The sequence below is a fragment of the Perca fluviatilis genome, chromosome 2, assembly GCF_010015445.1.
Source record: "Perca fluviatilis chromosome 2, GENO_Pfluv_1.0, whole genome shotgun sequence".
Lineage (NCBI taxonomy): Eukaryota > Metazoa > Chordata > Actinopteri > Perciformes > Percidae > Perca > Perca fluviatilis.
The window spans coordinates 41947868-41967447 of NC_053113.1; the positions used below are offsets into that span (position 1 = coordinate 41947868).

The 19580-nt window shown below is 40.2% G+C and overlaps 1 protein-coding gene across 1 annotated transcript in view; it reads right to left on the reverse strand.

The window, feature by feature from the left end:
* The window catches only part of LOC120547924 (rho GTPase-activating protein 42), a 109364-nt gene that overhangs the window by 60884 nt on the left and 28900 nt on the right, over positions 1–19580 (reverse strand). The window contains 2 exon segments of the mRNA XM_039783755.1: positions 12714–12775; positions 17235–17330. Of these exon segments, the coding sequence (XP_039639689.1) occupies positions 12714–12775; positions 17235–17330 (158 nt within the window).

Here is a 19580-nt window from a genome sequence, read left to right on the forward strand (position 1 = left end):
GAACACAGAGTTTGCCATGCTTTTTCTTCTAAACCTTGAATAATGAAAAATAAGATTATTTATAGTGACTTCATGTCATTCATATCTGACTCCTTAATGAGCTGAGAGTCCATTGAACACAAAATACGTCTTTAGTTTTTCCTCTGTCTGCCATGCATGGCCAGTGTCCTCGAGCAATTTAAAGAGTCTTGTTCATTTTCAGGAATCCTTTTTGAACTTGCAATGAGGACTAGCTAAGGCTTTCTTTGTGTAAAAATACTCTCAACACATTCTGGCTAAAACTAATATGGCAACACTCTTTTCCTGAAATACTGATCACATTACAAAAGCAGCAGAGGGCATAATAAAAGGCACACAGCAGGTCTCACCCTTTAAAAATACATAACCTGACACTAAAAGCGGGATATCAGCTTGGTGTAAGTCCTGGTCTATAAGTGGGATTTCTGACCATTTTCTTTAAAGGTCCCATGACCGGCTGCTTTTTGGATGCTTTTATATAGGCCTTAGTGGTCCCCTAATACTATATCTGAAGTCTCTTTTATATAGACCTTAGTGGTCCCCTAATACTGTATCTGAAGTCTCTTTTATATAGACCTTAGTGGTCCCCTAATACTGTATCTGAAGTCTCTTTTATATAGACCTTAGTGGTCCCCTAATACTGTATCTGAAGTCTCTTTTATATAGACCTTAGTGGTCCCCTAATACTGTATCTGAAGTCTCTTTTATAGACCTTAGTGGTCCCCTAATACTGTATCTGAAGTCTCTTTCCCGAAATTCAGCCTTGGTGCAGAATTACAGCCACTAGAGTCAGTCCCACAATGAGCTTTCCTTAGGATGTGCCATTTCTGTGTCTGTAGCTTTAAATGCTATTGAGGAGGAGAGGGGGGGCAAGGTGGAGGGTGGGGGTGTGGCCTTGACCAACTGCCACTTTGCTCGTTTGAAAGCCATGATGTCTCTCTCTCATGGGTGGGCCAAATTCTCTGTGCGGGCAAAGCAGAGAAAGGGGAGGTAACCTTGCTCCTTATGACCTCATAAGGAGAAGATTCCAGAGGCCTGTACTACGAAGCAAGATCAACAAAGCTGTACATAAGCTGTATCACGACGCTGATTATCAACTAGTTCAGTCAACCCAGGTTTTTCCAATCTAGAGATGCGCGTTCAGATAAAAGAGGCGGTGTTTGCACAGCACGACCAATCGCAAACATCTACCAGAGCCGCATACTTTAAACAAGAAGAGCAAACTATAATTCTACATAAATATGAAGAACACAGACTCGGTTTTACAGGGAAAACGCAATACAGTCGCTGATTCCTAAAACATGAAGGAAAGCTGGCAAAAAAAATAGCAGACGCTGTAGATGTTTAAATCCCAACTCCAATATCACTTCCCCATCAGTCAGGACCAAGATCTGACCATAATTACACTTGTGCTTTCCATAAACTGTTGTTGCTTTAGCCTATTATTTCAGTTGCAACCCTGGCAGTAGGAAGTGATCGTGAGAACAAATAAAATATATAAAAACATAATTCAAACCGATGTGCGCATTGGCGACACACGGCTCAAGAAGCCGACAAATAGCCGATATGTAATTCCCTCATATTAAAATATATATATTTCATAAAAATACCCATCAGGGAATGTCGGTCTCTAAATGTTTTAACTTTTATGAGCTTGATTCTCTTTTTTTTTTTTTTTTCTTTTTTTTTCACTCTCTCTCTCTCTCTCTCTCTCTCTCTCTCTCTCTCTCTCTCTCTCTCTCTCTCTCTCTCTCTCTCTCTCTCTCTCTCTCTCTCTCTCTCTCTCTCTCTCTCTCTCTCTCTCTCTCTCTCTCTCTCTCTCTCTCTCTCTCTCTCTCTCTCTCTCTCTCTCTGCACCGAGCTCCGCCTGATATTTTAAAGAACGGTGACGCCGTTATCAATCGACCTATTGATTGGTCAGTAGGCGGTGCTTTAACACCGGTTGATCTCTAATCTCCAACGTAACCTGCTCCCGACCAGGTTAGGTGTTCATCATAAGTTACCATGGCGATTGAACCTGATAACAACTAATCCACCGTCGTGATACAGAAAATCCTGGGTTGAACCTGAAGTTAGCTCGTTAACGCCAAATCCTGTTTCATAGTACAGGCCTCAGATCGGCCCATCTGAGCTTTAATTTTTTCAAAGGCAGAACAGGATACCCAGGACTCGGTTCACACCTATCGCCATTTCTAGCAACTAGGGGGCCATAGGCAGGCTGGGGGAACTCATATTAATGTTAAAAAACCTCATAAAGTGAAATTGTCATGCCATGGGACCTTTAAGAATTACAACAATCACATTTTAATTTACATTTCTTTTAATTTAAATACAGTTTTATTTTTAAGCAAGGGGGTGAGAGAAATTCCAAGAGAATAATAGCAGGCCTAGGAAACAAAAGTATATAATGGAAAGAAAAGCATGGAACAAAAAAATGAGATAGGAAGCTTTATGGCTAGCTACCTTAGCTAAATCAGCTGCAGCGCAGCGGACCACATACATATCCTCAAAAATTATTTCTTCTTTGTTTTTCAGTGGCAAATCTGTGGAATGATAAAGTTATTTTTTGTTTTTTTTCAATTTCCAAAGTCTGTCTAATGTTCAGCCCAGAGAAGGGAGTCTGAATAGAGTTTGTGATGTCCAGTTTGATGGAATTTGAAATTGCTATGGTAGGGATAAGGATGAATTAATAATAATAATAATAATAATAATAATAATAATTGCAGTTTTCAATGCTGAGTCTATGTTTATTTAGCCTCGACTACATAAAAGAGCATGCGTACGATTCATGATGGAGCTCAATTTCTGCCAAGGTGTCACTGTTGTGAAAACTGGGAACGAAATTGAGACAGAAATTAGCTGTTATTTCTAGTCTATAAGTGGGATTTCTGACCTTTTTCTTTAAGAATTCACGTTTATTTCAGCCAGTTCTCATGAAACATACGTTTGAAAAGCTACGAAAAGTAAAGCAGTTTAATTCGTATGATTTCCACCTTTTTGTTGTTGCTGTATGCGCCACATTGACAGGTGCTAACATGGCTGGCTGTTAAAACACAGGACTTTCATGCCAGGGAGCGGAGTTTGTTTCCCGGGGAAGACAAAAGCCTTTCCCCCAGGAGATGCGTGTTCCTTAAGGCTCTGTACCACCAACCTGACGGCCGACCTTCAGCAGAAAAGGCAGTCGGACTGAGCGTACGTTCTGCGCGAGACGTAACAGCAGACGGTGCTAATCTGTATTGTCGCCCAAAAAATGAAAACCGGCACCTGATTGGACGAACGCGTCAGGTGGGTCTGGCTTCTCCCGAATTTCAAAGCCAGACCATAATGGTGGCTCGTTCGGAATACGATCTCATATTTTACGAAAATAGTTCACCGAAACGTGTTTCTGAAAACATTTTAAGTGAGAACTAGGCAGTGCAGTTGCTGAATCGGTCTTCGTTTCAGATTTTCGTCAGATTTTGAGAGGCATTAGTCACGCTCATCCCGCTCGTCATTTCCGGGTTAGCACTCCACCAATCAGATTGGTCATTGAGTCCGACTGCCCGCCTTCCGATCCAACAAGTCCAATCGGCCCAAATGAAGGACGACGGCTCCTCCGACTGACGACGGCACGGAACACACCGAACAGACTCGAGTCACCGACCTCGCCAGACTGTCCGACAGCCAATAATCGGGTTGGTGCGTCAGGGCCTTTACGAGTGTTTTAATCCAAACCACAATCTTTTTCCTAAACTTAACTAGTCGTTTCGGTGCCTAAATGCAACTCTCGTCGCTGCATGATGCTCACTTTTTATTGCCTAAACTTAACTGTAATGTCCATCGAAACGACAGGTAGCTCGCGGTGCTCTGTACCCGGCTCACAGTCACCTATTCTTGGGTAACTGAACCACATAACTACCGCTGACCTACCGGAGCACCATGTGGAGCACTGTAGCCAGCGTAGCAGAGCTCTGTAGCGGCTAAACACATCTACTAAGTGCCGCTAATACCAGGAGCTGTGACGGAGGTCGGTAGCCGGCGGCAGGAAGCGCTGTACCGGCTTAAACAGTTAGCAACTGCCGCTCAGCGTCATGGAGCTCTGTAGCCCGATCTCATGTGACCAGCCGGCGATCTCCTAGTTTTCGTATGATATCATACGTTTTAGTGTGCATACGTTTTCGTAGGATATCATACAAACCCGTTCATGAGAGTATTTACATTTTTATTTTATTTAAATACAGCATTCATTTTAAGCACAATGACCCATAAATGCAATTTAATGTAATCGTTCACAGGATTTACATGACAGTAAGAATTGTATGAGTTGGGATACAACAAAAGATGATTTTTGATGATTTTTTTTCCTTTCAATGAAATAACAACAACATCGTCATCAACAACAGGAAAACACTCTCTGTTTTCCAGCGTAGCCATAAAAGGCTCCTTCCCAGGGGGGGGGGTACGATCATTACTCCGGAAGCCACAACATCAGGGCACTGCCCTTCCACTCCTAAATGCCATCCACGCTCAGCAGTGCTGAACCTGCTCAAACCATGCATAACCTAAAGCACTTTCACTCTTTTTATGCTGTTGAAAGGGTTATCAGCAGGGGGATTATTGCAGAAATCTTTTTTTTAAAAGATAGATTTTGGGAAGTCTTCCCGTAGAAATAACACACTTGGGTAGGTGGTAAGCCAATCACAAAGTGCAGAAGCAAAAAAAAAAAGATTTCATGGCTGGCTGCCCGCCAAGCCAACAGAACAGACAATAAAACGCTTCATGCTTGACAAGGCCAACAGAAATTGAGTCTATCCCATGCAGCAGAGGCACCGTAGGTATACAGTATGCTAGTCAACATTCCACAAAGGACAGGAGGCTCCATTTGAGACATACAGGTTTTCTCTCCATCTGCTTTGAAATGTCTGGGTTTCAGTGACTCTTATCAGTCTGTGTCCTTCCATTTTTGGTTTGTAGATTCAGTCCAGATGTGAAATGGGATTAAGGGGAATGGAGGGAATCTGGGTTTGATTTCAGGATCTGCTGCTGAAAGTTAATACCCACTCAGTGTGAGTGTGACAAGTTTCTTTTTTATCAATGCGTGGCTACAGCTGCCACATCTGTCTGCCATAATCTATTAGCAGTTACAAACCTTACAAATAGAAACACCATCTGGGAGCCAATGCGGTAAAAGTATAGCACAAAGCTAGTCTGAGCTAGTAGAATTCACAATATTTCATGTATACTTCCCTCGTTAAGATAGATTTCATACACTTAGTGAACATGTGTTGGTTTGAGATGCGCTAATTGAGTTCTGCAGACCAAAGGATTTTTCAAATTACATAAAAGAGCCGAATAAGACCCTCCAGCCAAGCAGATGAACATGCAATGACAGCGCTGATCTGGAAAACATGTAAGGAATTTCCTCTTTGTGCTCTCTCATGTGACAGTGAACAATTTATCATAAGATAAAAAGGTGTTCAGTGCAAAGTGCTCTGACGATATTGAATAAGCTTGTCATCTTCCATACCATACCTTGACAGGGAACAATATTTGAGCCAATGACAGACAGCTGAATATGCGCGTTTGGTACTCTCTCCCGGACAATCACACATACCTCATCTCTACATTGTACTTTGTGTGCTGTCATCCCTGATTTTGTATCTGTGTAGCTCAATATGTTTGGAAATGCCATAATATGTTACACTGATCAACGCATTCTCCTGAACGGGTTCATATGAAAACATATGCACACCAATTCCTGTGATATCCTACGTAATAACGGCGACCGCCGGCCGTTACCGGTCTTTACAGTTGAGTTTAGCCGAAAAAAGGTTACTGTGAGTACCGAGTACAGGGCACCGAGTGCAGAGCACCTGGTACAGGGCTCCGAGTACAGGGCTCCGAGTACAGGGCAGCGACAAAAGGGGACTGTCCTTGGCGACGACAGTTAAGTTTAGGCACCAAAACGACTAGTTAAGATTAGAAAAAAAGATTGTGGTATGGATTAAAACACTGGTCCCCTGAAGCATTGGTGTAATTTAATTTAATCAAAACTGGCCAGTGCATCACCCCCAAAAAAAATATCTTAGAATAATTTCCTTAACATAATTACAGAAATGTGCACCATAAATTGATGCAGAAAAGGCACAAATTGTTGCAGAAAAATTCACCAGTCTTGTATTTTCCCCAGGACACAAACTCTGCTCCCCCTGCTTAAAAGCCAGGTGTTTTATGACCCACCCACCCACCCCGACCTCCTCCCTACATGGACCACAGCGGCAGTCACTGTGGCGCATACAGTAATAAATATGTGGAAAACATACAAATTACAGTGCATTCATTTTCGTAGCGATATGTACGAATGGTTAATGAGAACAGGCTGCACTGATACAGAAACCAGCATACAATGTAACGTGTGTAAGAACTACTATTCACTTTCTAAATAAATGTCAGGCTGTCAACATAAGTGTCTCTGCTAATGGTTCTTTGTAACTTTGTAACTTTCTCTGTTGTGACTTTAACGAGCTCGACTGCATTTTGATCAGATGTGATGAACATTGTGCGGACATGACTCGCTGTTAGTGAAACACATGAATGCAAGTCATGAAAGGGAAAGTTTTCACCAAAGATCGCTATATGTTCTTTTATTCCTCATGTGCTTTCAACTATTAGTTCTATTTATTCCTCTGCCACCAAAATGTCTTTTATAGTCAAACATTGCATTATTCAACAGCTGTAGAAAAATATAAATGTGGTCTATATATCTGGTAGCATAACATGGGCTATCATTCTTATTTATGACGACTTTATGAGAACTACTGCATCTCCTTTGTATTTATTCTACAAAAGGGCGCAATTCAAAGACAAATCTGACATTATTTACTTCTTCAGAGCATTTACAAACTCTCCTGAATTGCTGCTTGTCACACCAAACGGGGGCCATTTCAGCCTGCGACTTTATGATTTATCCATTTTTTTCCTTTGCATAGAGAAAAAGACAAAATATTATTACTTGATGAACATTTTTTTATTTATTTAACCTTTATTTAACCACTTTGGCCATTGAGAACGGGTTCTCATTTGCAACGGCGACCTGGCCAAGAGAAGCATAAGCGTGCAGGACAACATACAGTTTCACATTCAATTTAATACATGAATACAGAATACAAAAGGATACAATAAAGTGCAGATTAATTAGGCATTACAAAGTCGGTGCAAAGTGAGGTATAAGTAAGAAGAAGGATATGCAAAAGTGATATGGTAATAGCACAATATACATGAAAAGACATTCCATAACACTGCTGACATGATCTATACGAGCCATTTATCATAGTTCTTTGCCATCTGTAAATCAGAGGGTATGTGGACTGGTTGCTGCTGAGGGTTTGCAAAGCTCAGTCTGTGTATTTGTAATCCAGCAGCACATAGTAAAAGTCAATAGGAATATGTACACTACTTTAAGAATATGAATGAAGTAAATGCTCTGGGCCCTTCAGTGTAAGCAAAATGTGGATTCAATCTAGAGGCATATACAGAGCTGTATTTCCCAATATTACAACTGAATTACTGCATAACTTGATGTTCAATACATTTCCAGAGGTATTATAGTATTTCAAAACTGTTGACTGAGCTTATTACCAGTGAAGAGATTGAGAGAAATTCCAAAAGAATAATAGCAGCACTGAAAAATTCTATAATGGAAAGAAAACCATGACACAAAAAAGCTGGTTAGGAAGCTTTTAGCTACAGTACCTTAGCTAAATCAGCCGTAGCACAGTGGACCACATACCTATCCTGGAAAATGATTCCTTCTTTGTTTTTCATGAGGAATTTGTGAAATGATAAAGTTTTGTCCATTTGCCAAAGTCTGTCAAATTGGGTTGTCACGATTCTCCAAATCTACCGTTTCGATTCCATTTTCGATTTTATCCCTTTTTCTTTCCAACGGTGACGGCGATGCCACAATAAGAGCCACTGGATGGCAGAAGGGTACATTGAATCAACAGTTTGAGTTTTGGGTTTGCCGTTAACTTCATTTAATATTGTATGTGGTGGTTTCTTTTGCAGGGTGCAAATTCCTGCAGGGAGTTCCTTCCTGAGACTATTGTACAGAGGCAACGTCACCGCATCCAGAACTTAGTGCAGCCCAATACGATTGTGATTGGTTTCAAGAAATGCAAACAACCAAGGGTGTTTTTTTTTCTCCTATCCTAGAATGTATGTGTGGTGTAGCCAGACCTTACTCCACAGCGCTGTGGAGATAGGTCTGGCAATGTTAGACTACCACACCGGTGACTTCAGGGAAGCAGGAGGATTTTCCACTTCTGTCGTTTCTCCGTCCTCTGACTCCGGCAGTGGCCATTGTGTCTGGAAAAGTCAAGCTGCAGTCAGCCGCTAAACTAACGTCACCCTGTGTCTTTAGCTGCATGCCACCAGCCGGTAAGTTACATTGTGTTTTTTCTTTCTTTCTACAGACATGCGAAAGTAGGCAGGGGGTGGCGAGAGAATAAAAAATATTTGAGGAAACATTCTGCTTTCGTAATAGTCGCAATCCAAAGCTCATTTCGATCGATCTTCGATTTGAAATCGAATTTGTGTCACCCCCACTGTCCAATGTTTATCCTGATGCACAACAGCAGGACAGAGCTGGGCATCTGGATAGAGTTTCTTATTTTCACTTTGATTGCATTTTAAATTGCTACAGTGGAGATAAGGACATTTAATGCAGTTTCCCATGCTGAGGCGGATTATATTGCCTCGACTACATAAAAGCGCATATTTTTTGGGATTATTCGTGATGGAGCTCAATTTATGCCAAGGTGGCACTGTTGTGAAAACTGTGGCTGATATTGAGATGTAGAAATATGCTGGGTGCGAGTCCTGGTCCTGGCAACCTGCCTAACCATCACTGAACTGGCTATATTTATAAAAATGAGCTTGAAAATGAAGTTAGAGCAGTGTCAATCAAAGTTGTACACCCCCAAGTGAGGTGAGTCATTAGCAGTTAACAGGTTATATATAAGAGCAGCAAAGAAAGAAAGAAAGAAAGTTGCTTTCAGTTCAAAGTAAGCACCACCTCAGTAATCTTCTTAGAAAACTATATCAAAAAATCCTTTTTTATATATCATAAGGATTTTAAAAATACTACGTTTACATATGGCATTAGTTACGTTGCTGACACTTGTATCCCAAGAGATTTGAAATGCGTCCAAGTGGGGAATAAGCTTTTACTTCCTGCTTTACCAACATTACAATCAAGCGGCAGCTCAACGTGCAAGGATCAGAGGCGTGTTCCTGTGATCTGATGAGACAGGAGACCGCTAGGTGAAGAGAAAAGAGATGATGCAAAGAGGATGCCTTTCAAGCCAGTCGACAGGGATACAGTATACCAGGGAGGGTGTCTGTGCTATGAATAGGTTCTTGCTCATTACATCTATCACAGCTGAAAGAAGTACTGCATCCTATAGCATCTGTGACTAGTCATGGGGATGCGTTGATTTATGAAGTTTATTTACATTACTTTGCAATCGCGCGTTCGGTTGCAGTCTTGCGGTTTTTTCTTCTTCACAGCTGTGATGTACTGTAATTTCAGTTCTGTTGGCAGTTCAGCCGTGTCGCTGCCTGTCATCTGGATTTGTTTTGGTTTCTTTGAACCTTTTGAAATTAGATGCTTTAGAAGAACTGCAAACACCTGCATTAATATGCATTTCTCGCCTTTCTGGCTTTCTATTATTTGTGAATACAAATGCTGTAAACACGTCACACTGTAACGCAGTGTTCCCTCTTTGTGACATGGAGATTTAAGACCCCAAAATATGTAATGGATGCATTCATCTTCGTGACATGCACTCAGAAAATAAAAAAACAGGGTGTTTTTAAAACAATCGTAGCTAAAATCTGCCCTGATCATCCTCGGCAGCCATCAAATGACCATCACTACACCAGAAAAATGATTCTGTTTTATTTTAAAGATTATTCCTGTATTCTTATAACAAAAAGAACTTAAAAAAAAAAGGGTAACCGTGAATAACCATAAAATGTTCACTTTTTTAAAGAACATAGACATTTGTTCTCACATAAAAAGACTGTTTAAATGCATTCAGAAATTTATTATAATTTCACAAATATGAATGTTTTATTTAATAGACTAAACTGTTAAATTCAAGTTTAATACTGTAAATACATTTCTTTAATTAGATCAAATAGTGAACGGAGAAAATTAGTTTTTACAAGTGTAATTATAATTCATTAAAGATTGAAAAGCAAGGGCGCCTGGGTAGCTCACCTGGTAGAGCAGGCGCCCATATATAGAGGTTTACTCCTTGACGCAGCGGCCACAGGTTCCCCATCTATTGCCCCTTTTGTGACTTTCGTGTCCTATCAAATAATCAAATAAAAAGGACTAAAATGGCCAAAACAATTATATAAAAAAATAAAATAAAATTGAAAAGCAAAAGAAATATGTATCAAATACAAATCAAAGCTACAAACTGTATTTTTATTATGGAAAACTACTGTATTTTTACAAGAAGGTTATTTTTAGTTATTTTTCCAATATTTCTTTTGGCGTCCCAGCTACCGGAATATTACGGTTTTCATACACTTTTAGTTTTTAACAGTGCAGAGTCACGACCATATGAGTCTAGTTTGGACCATGGGCAATGAGAGCCAACTAGCCCTGTGTCGCACGAGTTTACTGGCAAGTATGTCACATCCTTTTTTTTTTTCCCCCCTTCCTGGAGGAAATATTTCCAAGCTCTGCATAATTGCTAAATTATCCAGATCTTAACGGTTCAGACTGACATGGGTGTTACAGCCTATGCATCATCTACAGCAATTAAATAATTTACAGATCAAAGTTTGGGGGGAAAATAACATGCTCTATAGGCCATATGAATTTATGAGCGGTGCCTTTATGCTTGTCAAATTGATTAGGATGACACGATATTCCATAAAGCTACATGGCCTGCATGGAGGTGACCCACATCTTCAAAGGGCAACTCTTTCCATCATAAAATTAAGCTGCACTTTGAAAGTCAGCAGGGAAATGCTCACATCAATTTGAGACTTTATATGAACATCTATGGGATGAGCATATGTTTTAGCAGCCATTACTGTAAAATCTATACAACCCAATAGTGAAGCAGAGGTACAGTAAATGTGTGCATCCATATGGAAATGATGCACAGTGCGAGAGCTTGAATCACATTATTCTCACATTCTTAGAATGACTTCACCTAATACTAAGGCCTCCTGCACACTGGCTGCGTGGTGTGAGCGTGGGTGGTGCGTGACACGCACGTCTCAGGCATGGCCGAAAACACGTGCATGCTAGAAATAGGACCGACGCCTATTTTTCACGCGACAAGCAAGCGTGTTGGAAGTGTTTCCACGCAAAATAGAATACGAAAAGATGTTTATATGTCATTTTGACACGAGTACATTTAATAAATGACATTTTGTTTGAAAGTCTCTAGGTTTTGACACAAATGCAGATATAAATGTAATTCATTATCAATTTTCCAATATTGCACTCGTCAATACAGAACGAAATATTCTGTAGCCTATTTTGCTGTCAATACTGCCGACGTTGTCTTTGCTGTAATCAAAATCAGTATATATTTATGTTTATGGGAAACATACATGTTTACAGACAAGGCTAGCAGCAGCAACAGCGCCGCGTCAGACACGTTTCTGGTGTGCAAAGACACAGAAAACGCCACGCAGCCGCCACGCAACTGACACGCAACAGAAACGTGGCTCTAACAACATTGTAAAGTTTGCAGACGACACTACAGTGATTGGTCTCGTCCGCAACAACGATGAGACGGCCTACAGGGAGGAGGTCCAGCACCTATCCTCGTGGTGCACGGACAACAACCTGGCTCTCCACACCAAGAAGACCAAAGAGCTCATTGTGGACTTCAGGAAGTCTAAAACTGGCAAACACACACCCATCTCAAAAAACTCCATCTGTGCTCTCCATCTAAAGTGTTATTCCAAACTACTGTAAATCTTTGCGGTACCAAACACTCACACCCTTAGATGAAGAAAAAAAAAAAAAAAACTAATAAAAGTGGCTGTAAAAAGTCTGCTCTTTCTCGGAGTCCTAATGAAAATGTCTCAGGTTGTTACAAAACCTATGGCTGCAAACCTGCAGCTGATCTCATTTGCATATCAGACTCGGTAAATCAGATGCACAGCTGAAGTATGTGGAATAAAGTAATTCCTGCCTTGAGGCACCTTCTAAAATGTCTAAGTGCAGGCCCAGGCTTCTTTCTGCACAAACAGCAACACTGCCAACCATGAAGCTGGTAAGCCAAATTACTCTGAAACAACCAAACATAGGGAAATAAATAGGAAACTTATCACAATCTAAGTACACCAATAAAGTACCAGGCATTCCATGTTCCGCTGTACTGGGTATGTCCTGCACCTGTTTTTCTCTTTCATTTCCTAATTCTGCCACTTTGTAAGTTTCGGGGGTAATTCCAACCTCTTTGTACTTCGATAGAGCACCAATGTTTTTCCGCAACTGAATAAGGTGACTGACTGGTTAGCCAGTCCAAATTATTACAAATAAGACAGCACAAACCAATTTCTGTCCAAATGCTTATCCCACAGAGTGTTAAAGTCAGACAGGCGTATGTTCTTCCTCTCTTTGTTTCCTACATTTACAAAATCCTCAATCAAAATATCAAAAGTTGCATTCTTACCAAGCGTCTTCTTTCTTCTTCTACAGTGGTCAACAGCTGGGAGAACTCTTTGAATGACTGGGCTGAAATAAAAAAAAAAAGAAAAGAAAGAAAGATCATTTCATATCATCAAAAAAAAATAAAGTAAAAATAAAGTAAATGAGATTGTATTAAAAGGTGAAATATGTTTGGTCAATAAATGCATCAACATGAATGAAACATCCTGCACAATATGTTCACCATTGAGTAAGTACACAGTGATCCACTGTGTTTTTATGTTCAGATGATGAAAAAAAGGATATTCTAACACAGTGGCTCAGTCGTTAAACATCAGATGTTCATCGCACCCCACAAGCACTGTTGGTGCTAAAATGTTTATTTGCACTGCAGATTCAGAGCTTTCAGTGCAGCACATTTTAGAATCTAATAAAATCATGCAGCTGTCCATTTTAAAAGCAAGACTTGCAGTAAAATAAATAAATAAATACTTCAATTGAATGGAACCCACTGATTGCTTCCCTTTATATTCTTCCCCTGCTAGGCTTTACAATACACCGTCACAATGTAGGAGTGACTGCTGGGGTCCAGGTATGTTCACACCATCTGGGCTATACTTTAGCAGCTTATATTACATTCTACAGGGCCGGATGAATTCCGCATACAATACATTGAATCTTATCTGCCAGAGAATTGTGCCTTGATAGCTTCACAGCTTCATTAAATAGAGGGCCAGATACAGTGTGGCCTCTGTTGGTCAGCCCCCTGTGTCACCCCGCGTCCAGCCATTTAGCAGCGGTCGAGCTGCTCTGCTTGCCAACACAGTAACATCATAATCAGCGGCGACGGCCTGGCATGGGGACCCATGCATCATCTTAGACACTTTGGTCCATTTACACACCAAAGCTTTTAAAGACCAGGGCGCAATGATTTTGTGCCAGTGACCCTGCAGGCAAGCTGGTCTCCTATTAACGCCACTAGCTCCTTTATCAACAGCACAAACCTCTCAGGGGGTAAAGGGCACAGCTGGAGCCGTTGATGGGACAAGATTAGACTCCGACGAAAGGAAATGGGAGTCAAAGCGAGGTTACAGCTTGCATATCATTCACTGGTAAATGGAGGAAAGGCAATAGACCTGATGAATCACTGAAGGAAATAAAACCTCAAGAGTGGAAATTTATATGGAAATAAAGGGTACTGTACTGTACAATTTTCTGCCTACTATAAGATGATTTTCTAATAATCAATTGAATGGGTTTAAATGGTGCCTTTCTGCTTGATATTTAACTTTCCAGATCTAGATCTAGACCTCATCTGACTTGTTCCACCCCAGAAGGATCTGAACAGCTCTTGGACACTAAAGGACTGACCTTCTGAGAGAAGGGCATGTAACTTTTCGAAAAATCTAAATTTCTATTGCCACATCAATCTTTTGGCCCCATTGATTTCTGGATAACTGGCATGGAATGTGAATGTCACTGCAGGAAGTCATAGCGTGAAATCAATAAAAGGTCAGGTGAACCCGTCTGGCAGCACATACAGGATGGCGGATGTTGTGTGGGGAAGTTGGGAACATCAAAGTGAACTATACCGATATTGCATCAAGATCATGGCTGGCATTCACACAAGGGTCTAGCTATGTCAGTTAGAAAGCTCAGTTTCATTGATGACTAGATTGATTTCAACAGGCAGTTTCACTTTTTCCTCAAATAGTAATCATGGCCGAGGTGGTGGGGGAACACAGCAGTAGTAGTATGAGGAATTCATTTCTCTTTAAGAAAATATTAGTTTCTTGCCCCATAATTGGACTAAGTGTGTTATTTTGCTTGTGTAAGCATTGAGTGTGTGGCTTGTGGATGCAAGGAATTAAACGTTTTGCAGAGGATGACATTGTGTTTAGTGTTATTTCCCGTGATCCAGGGCTTTTCCTACCATTAAACAGCTTATGCACAGCACCCAAGACGTTTCTGGCACCATGTATGCCGAATGAATGGAACTAAATGACTTTTCTCAGATCTAATGGTTGTAGTTGGTCCCCAGTGGACTTCTTTAGCAAGTTTTGTCTTTAAGCTTTTTAAGTGTTTTTTATTTATTATTAGGGTTTGGACAATATGCCTTTGTCCCGATTCGATTCTTTAACAACACATGGGTGACGATTCGATTTGTATTGCGATTTTCATTTATTGCAATTCGATTAGGGCTGGGCAATAAATCAATATCATATCAATATCAATTATGAGGCTAGAAATTGTCTTGATTTTTGGATATCCTAATATCGTGATATGACACATGTTGGCTTTTCCTTGTTTTAAAGGCTGCATTACAGTGATGTCATTTTCTGAACTTACGAGACTGTTTTAGCTATTTAATTTGCCTTTACCCACTTAGTTATTGTATCCACATTACTGATGATTATTTATCGAAAATCTCATTGAGTAAATATTTTGTGAAAGCACCAACTGTCAACCTTACAATATTGCCGCAATATCAACATCAATGTATTTGGTCAAAAATATCGTGATATTTGATTTTCTCCATATCACCCAGCTCTTGATAGTATTGAGTATTGCGATTTACTTCAAAAGTTGAGTAATACACTTCTACAGATTATATACCTTATTTTTTAAGATAATTTTTGGGGCATTTTCGGCCTTTATTTTGATAGGACAGCTGTGAAAGGGGAGCGAGAGGGGAGAATGACATGCAGCAAAGGGCCGCAGGTCAGAGCCGAACCCATGGCCCGCTGCATTGAGTAAACCTATACATTTGGGCGCCCACTCTACCAACTGAGCTATCTGGGCGCCCAGAGACAATATATCTTGAGACATTTCTAAAAACGCATTGTTTTCTAAGAAGAATGCACATCACATGTCAGTCAGTCTGACATTTATTCCATTTGTAAAGAAAAACATAACATTGATTTTCTGCTTTCAATCTGTTTTGCTGGAAGCAGATATGATGTATTCGCCGTCAGCGGTACCGTTTAAACAGAAAATATTTGGATGCAATCGTTGATTAAAAAAAATAATAATCGATTCTACGGAAAATAATTGATTTAAAAAATTCCAGCAGTCCTCCCAACTAAATGTACTGTTATCTGCAAGCAATAACATGCTTCCAAACAGATGCCTGTGGCTCTGTCATTTCAGCCCAAGGCACGGCCAAACCACTGGCTTCTATTGTGCCTGTGGTTTGCACTGTAAACACTGAACTGGTCCAGCTACAGAACAGGTGGGCAGCTAAAATATCCATTGTTCAATCGGAGATCAACACCGCTCTTGACTGAAGGCCAGGGAAGGGGTGCATTGTCTCCAATTAAAGCATGCTTGATTCTAATGAGGCTTGGACTTGGGTGTGGATTTTTCCAATAAGCATAATTGCATGCAGCCTCTTCGGCTTTGGGAGAAAAAAAGGAAAGCAGGACTACTCATTACGCATTCAGGGGGAACATTACAGCCTCATGTAGAGGAGGTCGATATCCAGTCTAGCCCTCACAGATGGACAGTAATTCAGCATTCTCCAGCGCCAGGGAGAGAAAGACCCAAGCTGGGGATAATGAGCAGTGCAAAAAAAGAATAGGAAGAAGAGACCAGACTGGGAGCCCTGCCCATTAGAGCCAAGAGGCCCTCTGCACAGCTGTTTGCATATTCCTTTTGGAGGCTAGGAGGTTCGCACCTCCATTAATCTCTGACACTGATCACAATTAGTCCCCTTGATCTTTTATAGGGTTTTAAAAAAAAAGATACAGGGGAAGCATTGTAAGGTAATCAATAGCCTTAATTATACATGCATCACAGATAACTTTAAGATCTATATACTCAAAGCCAAATCCCATTCCAAGAATTTGCAGAGTGTGCTTAATATTGTCTAAAACCAGCTCCCAAAGACTCTCCAAAGGTTTTCCTTTTTCCATTATCTACTTTCACTGATGTAACATTGCTGAAATAAAATAACATTTTGAGCACATGGTTCTTGGCCGGAGGATATTAGCTCTTATGATACGTGTCAGCACTACAGCCAAATGTCTTCAAGGTGTAGGCTAGGGCTGCTCGATTATGGAAAAAATTATTTTCAAAATTATTTTGGTCAATATTGAAATCACGATTATTTGACAAGATTACTCATTGACTTTTGGAAAGATGTTGCATTTATTGAACTTAAAAAACAGTGAAACAAATAAACAGTGAAAACACCTTTATCTGTGAAATGTCCCTTAACACGTTAGCCGTTGAACTTTTTGAGAACAGAACCCAAGGCAAAATAAGAGTTTACTTGCAAAATGTAATGTGCAAAATTATCGTTTTTCTCGATTACATTATTTTTGGGATCGTAAGGGGCCGAAAATCGAAATTGCGATCAAAATTTGTTTCATTGCACAGCCCTAGTTCAAGTATCTCCCCAGAGAATCCCTACATAAATGTAAGACAAGGTTCTGATTGAGGAGACAATCTGACTGACTGGGAAGAGCAGGGAGGAAAGATGATGAAAGACAGCAAAGAGAGAGAGAGAAATCTGCCCTCCGCGGCCTGGCCAAACTGAACTTACCGATGTTCACCTCGTCATCTGTCTCTGCATCACCGATGCACTCAAACTGGAACTCCTGCAAGGACTGGGAGAACTTCTGGACAGCAGCAGAAAGATCTGGAAAATCCGAAGGTCTGAGCATCAGAATAAAACATTGCATACATGAATCATTGAACACATGGACACAAAACTGGTAGCGAAATAGAAAGTAGAAAATCCAAGCTCGATATTACAACTACAGCATAAACTTGTGGAACTTGAGAAGACTATTGACAATTTAAGGGAGCAGAAGAGCAGAAATAATGCACTTTTATAATCTGCTGACTATCCAATTCCATGCCCACTGACATTTATACAGTAGCAGTTCTATAAGTGACTGCAATACCTGTTAAATTTACTTCATCTCTTGCCCATTGATCATAATACCGAGATCTGTCCAGGAGAATTAAGCCGAGCTGAGCTGCCTAACCTTTGTGTCAAAAATGATACAGTAAACATAAGCTTCAAATCTTTGGATACTCTCACTGCAAGATATAAATGTATGATGTTTATGGCATTCCAGGAGTTTAGTTGTGATAAAGTGCTGTCATAACTTTTTCTAAATGACATTTGACTTGTTGTATTCCAGCTTTCCAGCTGAAAAAAGGCAGTCCTTCCTTTTATTCAAACATTCACAGGTGATGTCAGTGGAAAATTGGTATCCCTCCAGGTCTCAGAAGTATTTGTCCAATTTGACATTACTTTTAATGACTTTAAATTAACTCTAGATACTTTGACAACACTACAGTGACTTTCAAATTTGTTCAGGAGACATTTTTCTTTGGTCCATCAATTTAGTACAGTATGTTGAATGGCTCTAAATACTACAGTACCCATGAGCCTTAGCAATCATTGTTGTAGAGAAGAAGCCAACTAAAAGGTTCTAAACAGTATAAGCCAGAGCAGCAGGGCATCCAAATTACTGTTAATCTCTTAAAAGTTTTTTCAGTACAGAAAAATTCTTCATACATCTAGAATGTGAGACAGGTGTGTCGGACGGGGAAAAGTAGGTCAGAAGTTGCAAAGAAACTCACGCACACTGTCTAACTTGCAAAAAATAAAGTAGGCAACGTTTCGGTACTAGACCTTCATCTGGCATATGGATGAAGGGAATTTCTTAGCAAATTTTGAAAGTCTTTCTAAAAAATAAAATTTCTTAATATGAATCCAACATATTATTAGCAAATATAAATCAGCCTAGTTGTGAAAGAAAACCACATTGAGGATAGGCTTACTGGCCAATACTGTAGGTTAGTTAGTCTCTAAGGTAGTAGAGTTAATCCTAAGGATTCACTGTGCCACATGTATGTTTAACATTAAAAGATGATTTATAAAATCATACCAACAATTTATTTTATATCTTAGTTTTCTGTGCACTAAAAAAGGTATGTAAAGGCTTTAGACTTTTATTGTAAGCCCAGTTTAATAAGCAACTTAATTTTTTTAAATATGTTGGGGGTCCCCTCTCCATCTCTCTCTAGATAAGGGGCCTTGGCTTAAAAAACGTTGAAGACCCCTGGTCTACGCATATTCACACAATTCAATCAGGAACAACAACACTACACTATAGTTGTTGAATTGATCCAAAAAAGATCCAAAATCAGAAAGAATTAATTCAAACTGTTGAATGCATTTACTCAATTGAACAAGTTCTACAAAGCTCAGCCTCTGCTTTCATCTTGCTGTTGGGAGTTGTGGTTGACTTTTCCCGTAAAGTTTATATGTACACAGTCTTGTACCTATGACTTATCAGTAATGAGCCAGAACTGGCCAAGAGCAACTGTTCATTGGTTGTCATGAGTAGTCAACCAAAGTGTTAAAATTCCATTCAAGACTAAGCTTTAAACCAAATACTGTCTATGGAACACTAGTCTATATCAAAGACGATCCACTTCCGGGATTGTTCAGGTGCCGCCGCAAATTCTGCTCTTTTTCGGCCAGATGTCCCTCATTTACGGCCGGATGTCCATCACCTTCCTCTTTCTTTGTGTTGGCATTCTAAACTCTGGTTGATTTATGAGGACTATGGTTAACTGCTCCTCAGATCTCTGCAGGGTGAATCCAGACATCTAGCTAGACTATCTGTCCAATCTGAGTTTTCTGTTGCACCACTAAATCAACTTTTGAACATACACATATTCCACCAAAACAAGTTCCTTCCAGAGGCTATTTTGCAGAGGCACTGCCATTGTGTCTGGGGCTTAGCACCGCCCAAGACGATTGTGATTGGTTTAAAGAAATGCCAATAAACCACAGCACATTTTTCTCCCATCCCGGAATGCTTTGTGGACTAGCCAGAACCTCCTCCGCAGAGCTGTGGAGGCAGAT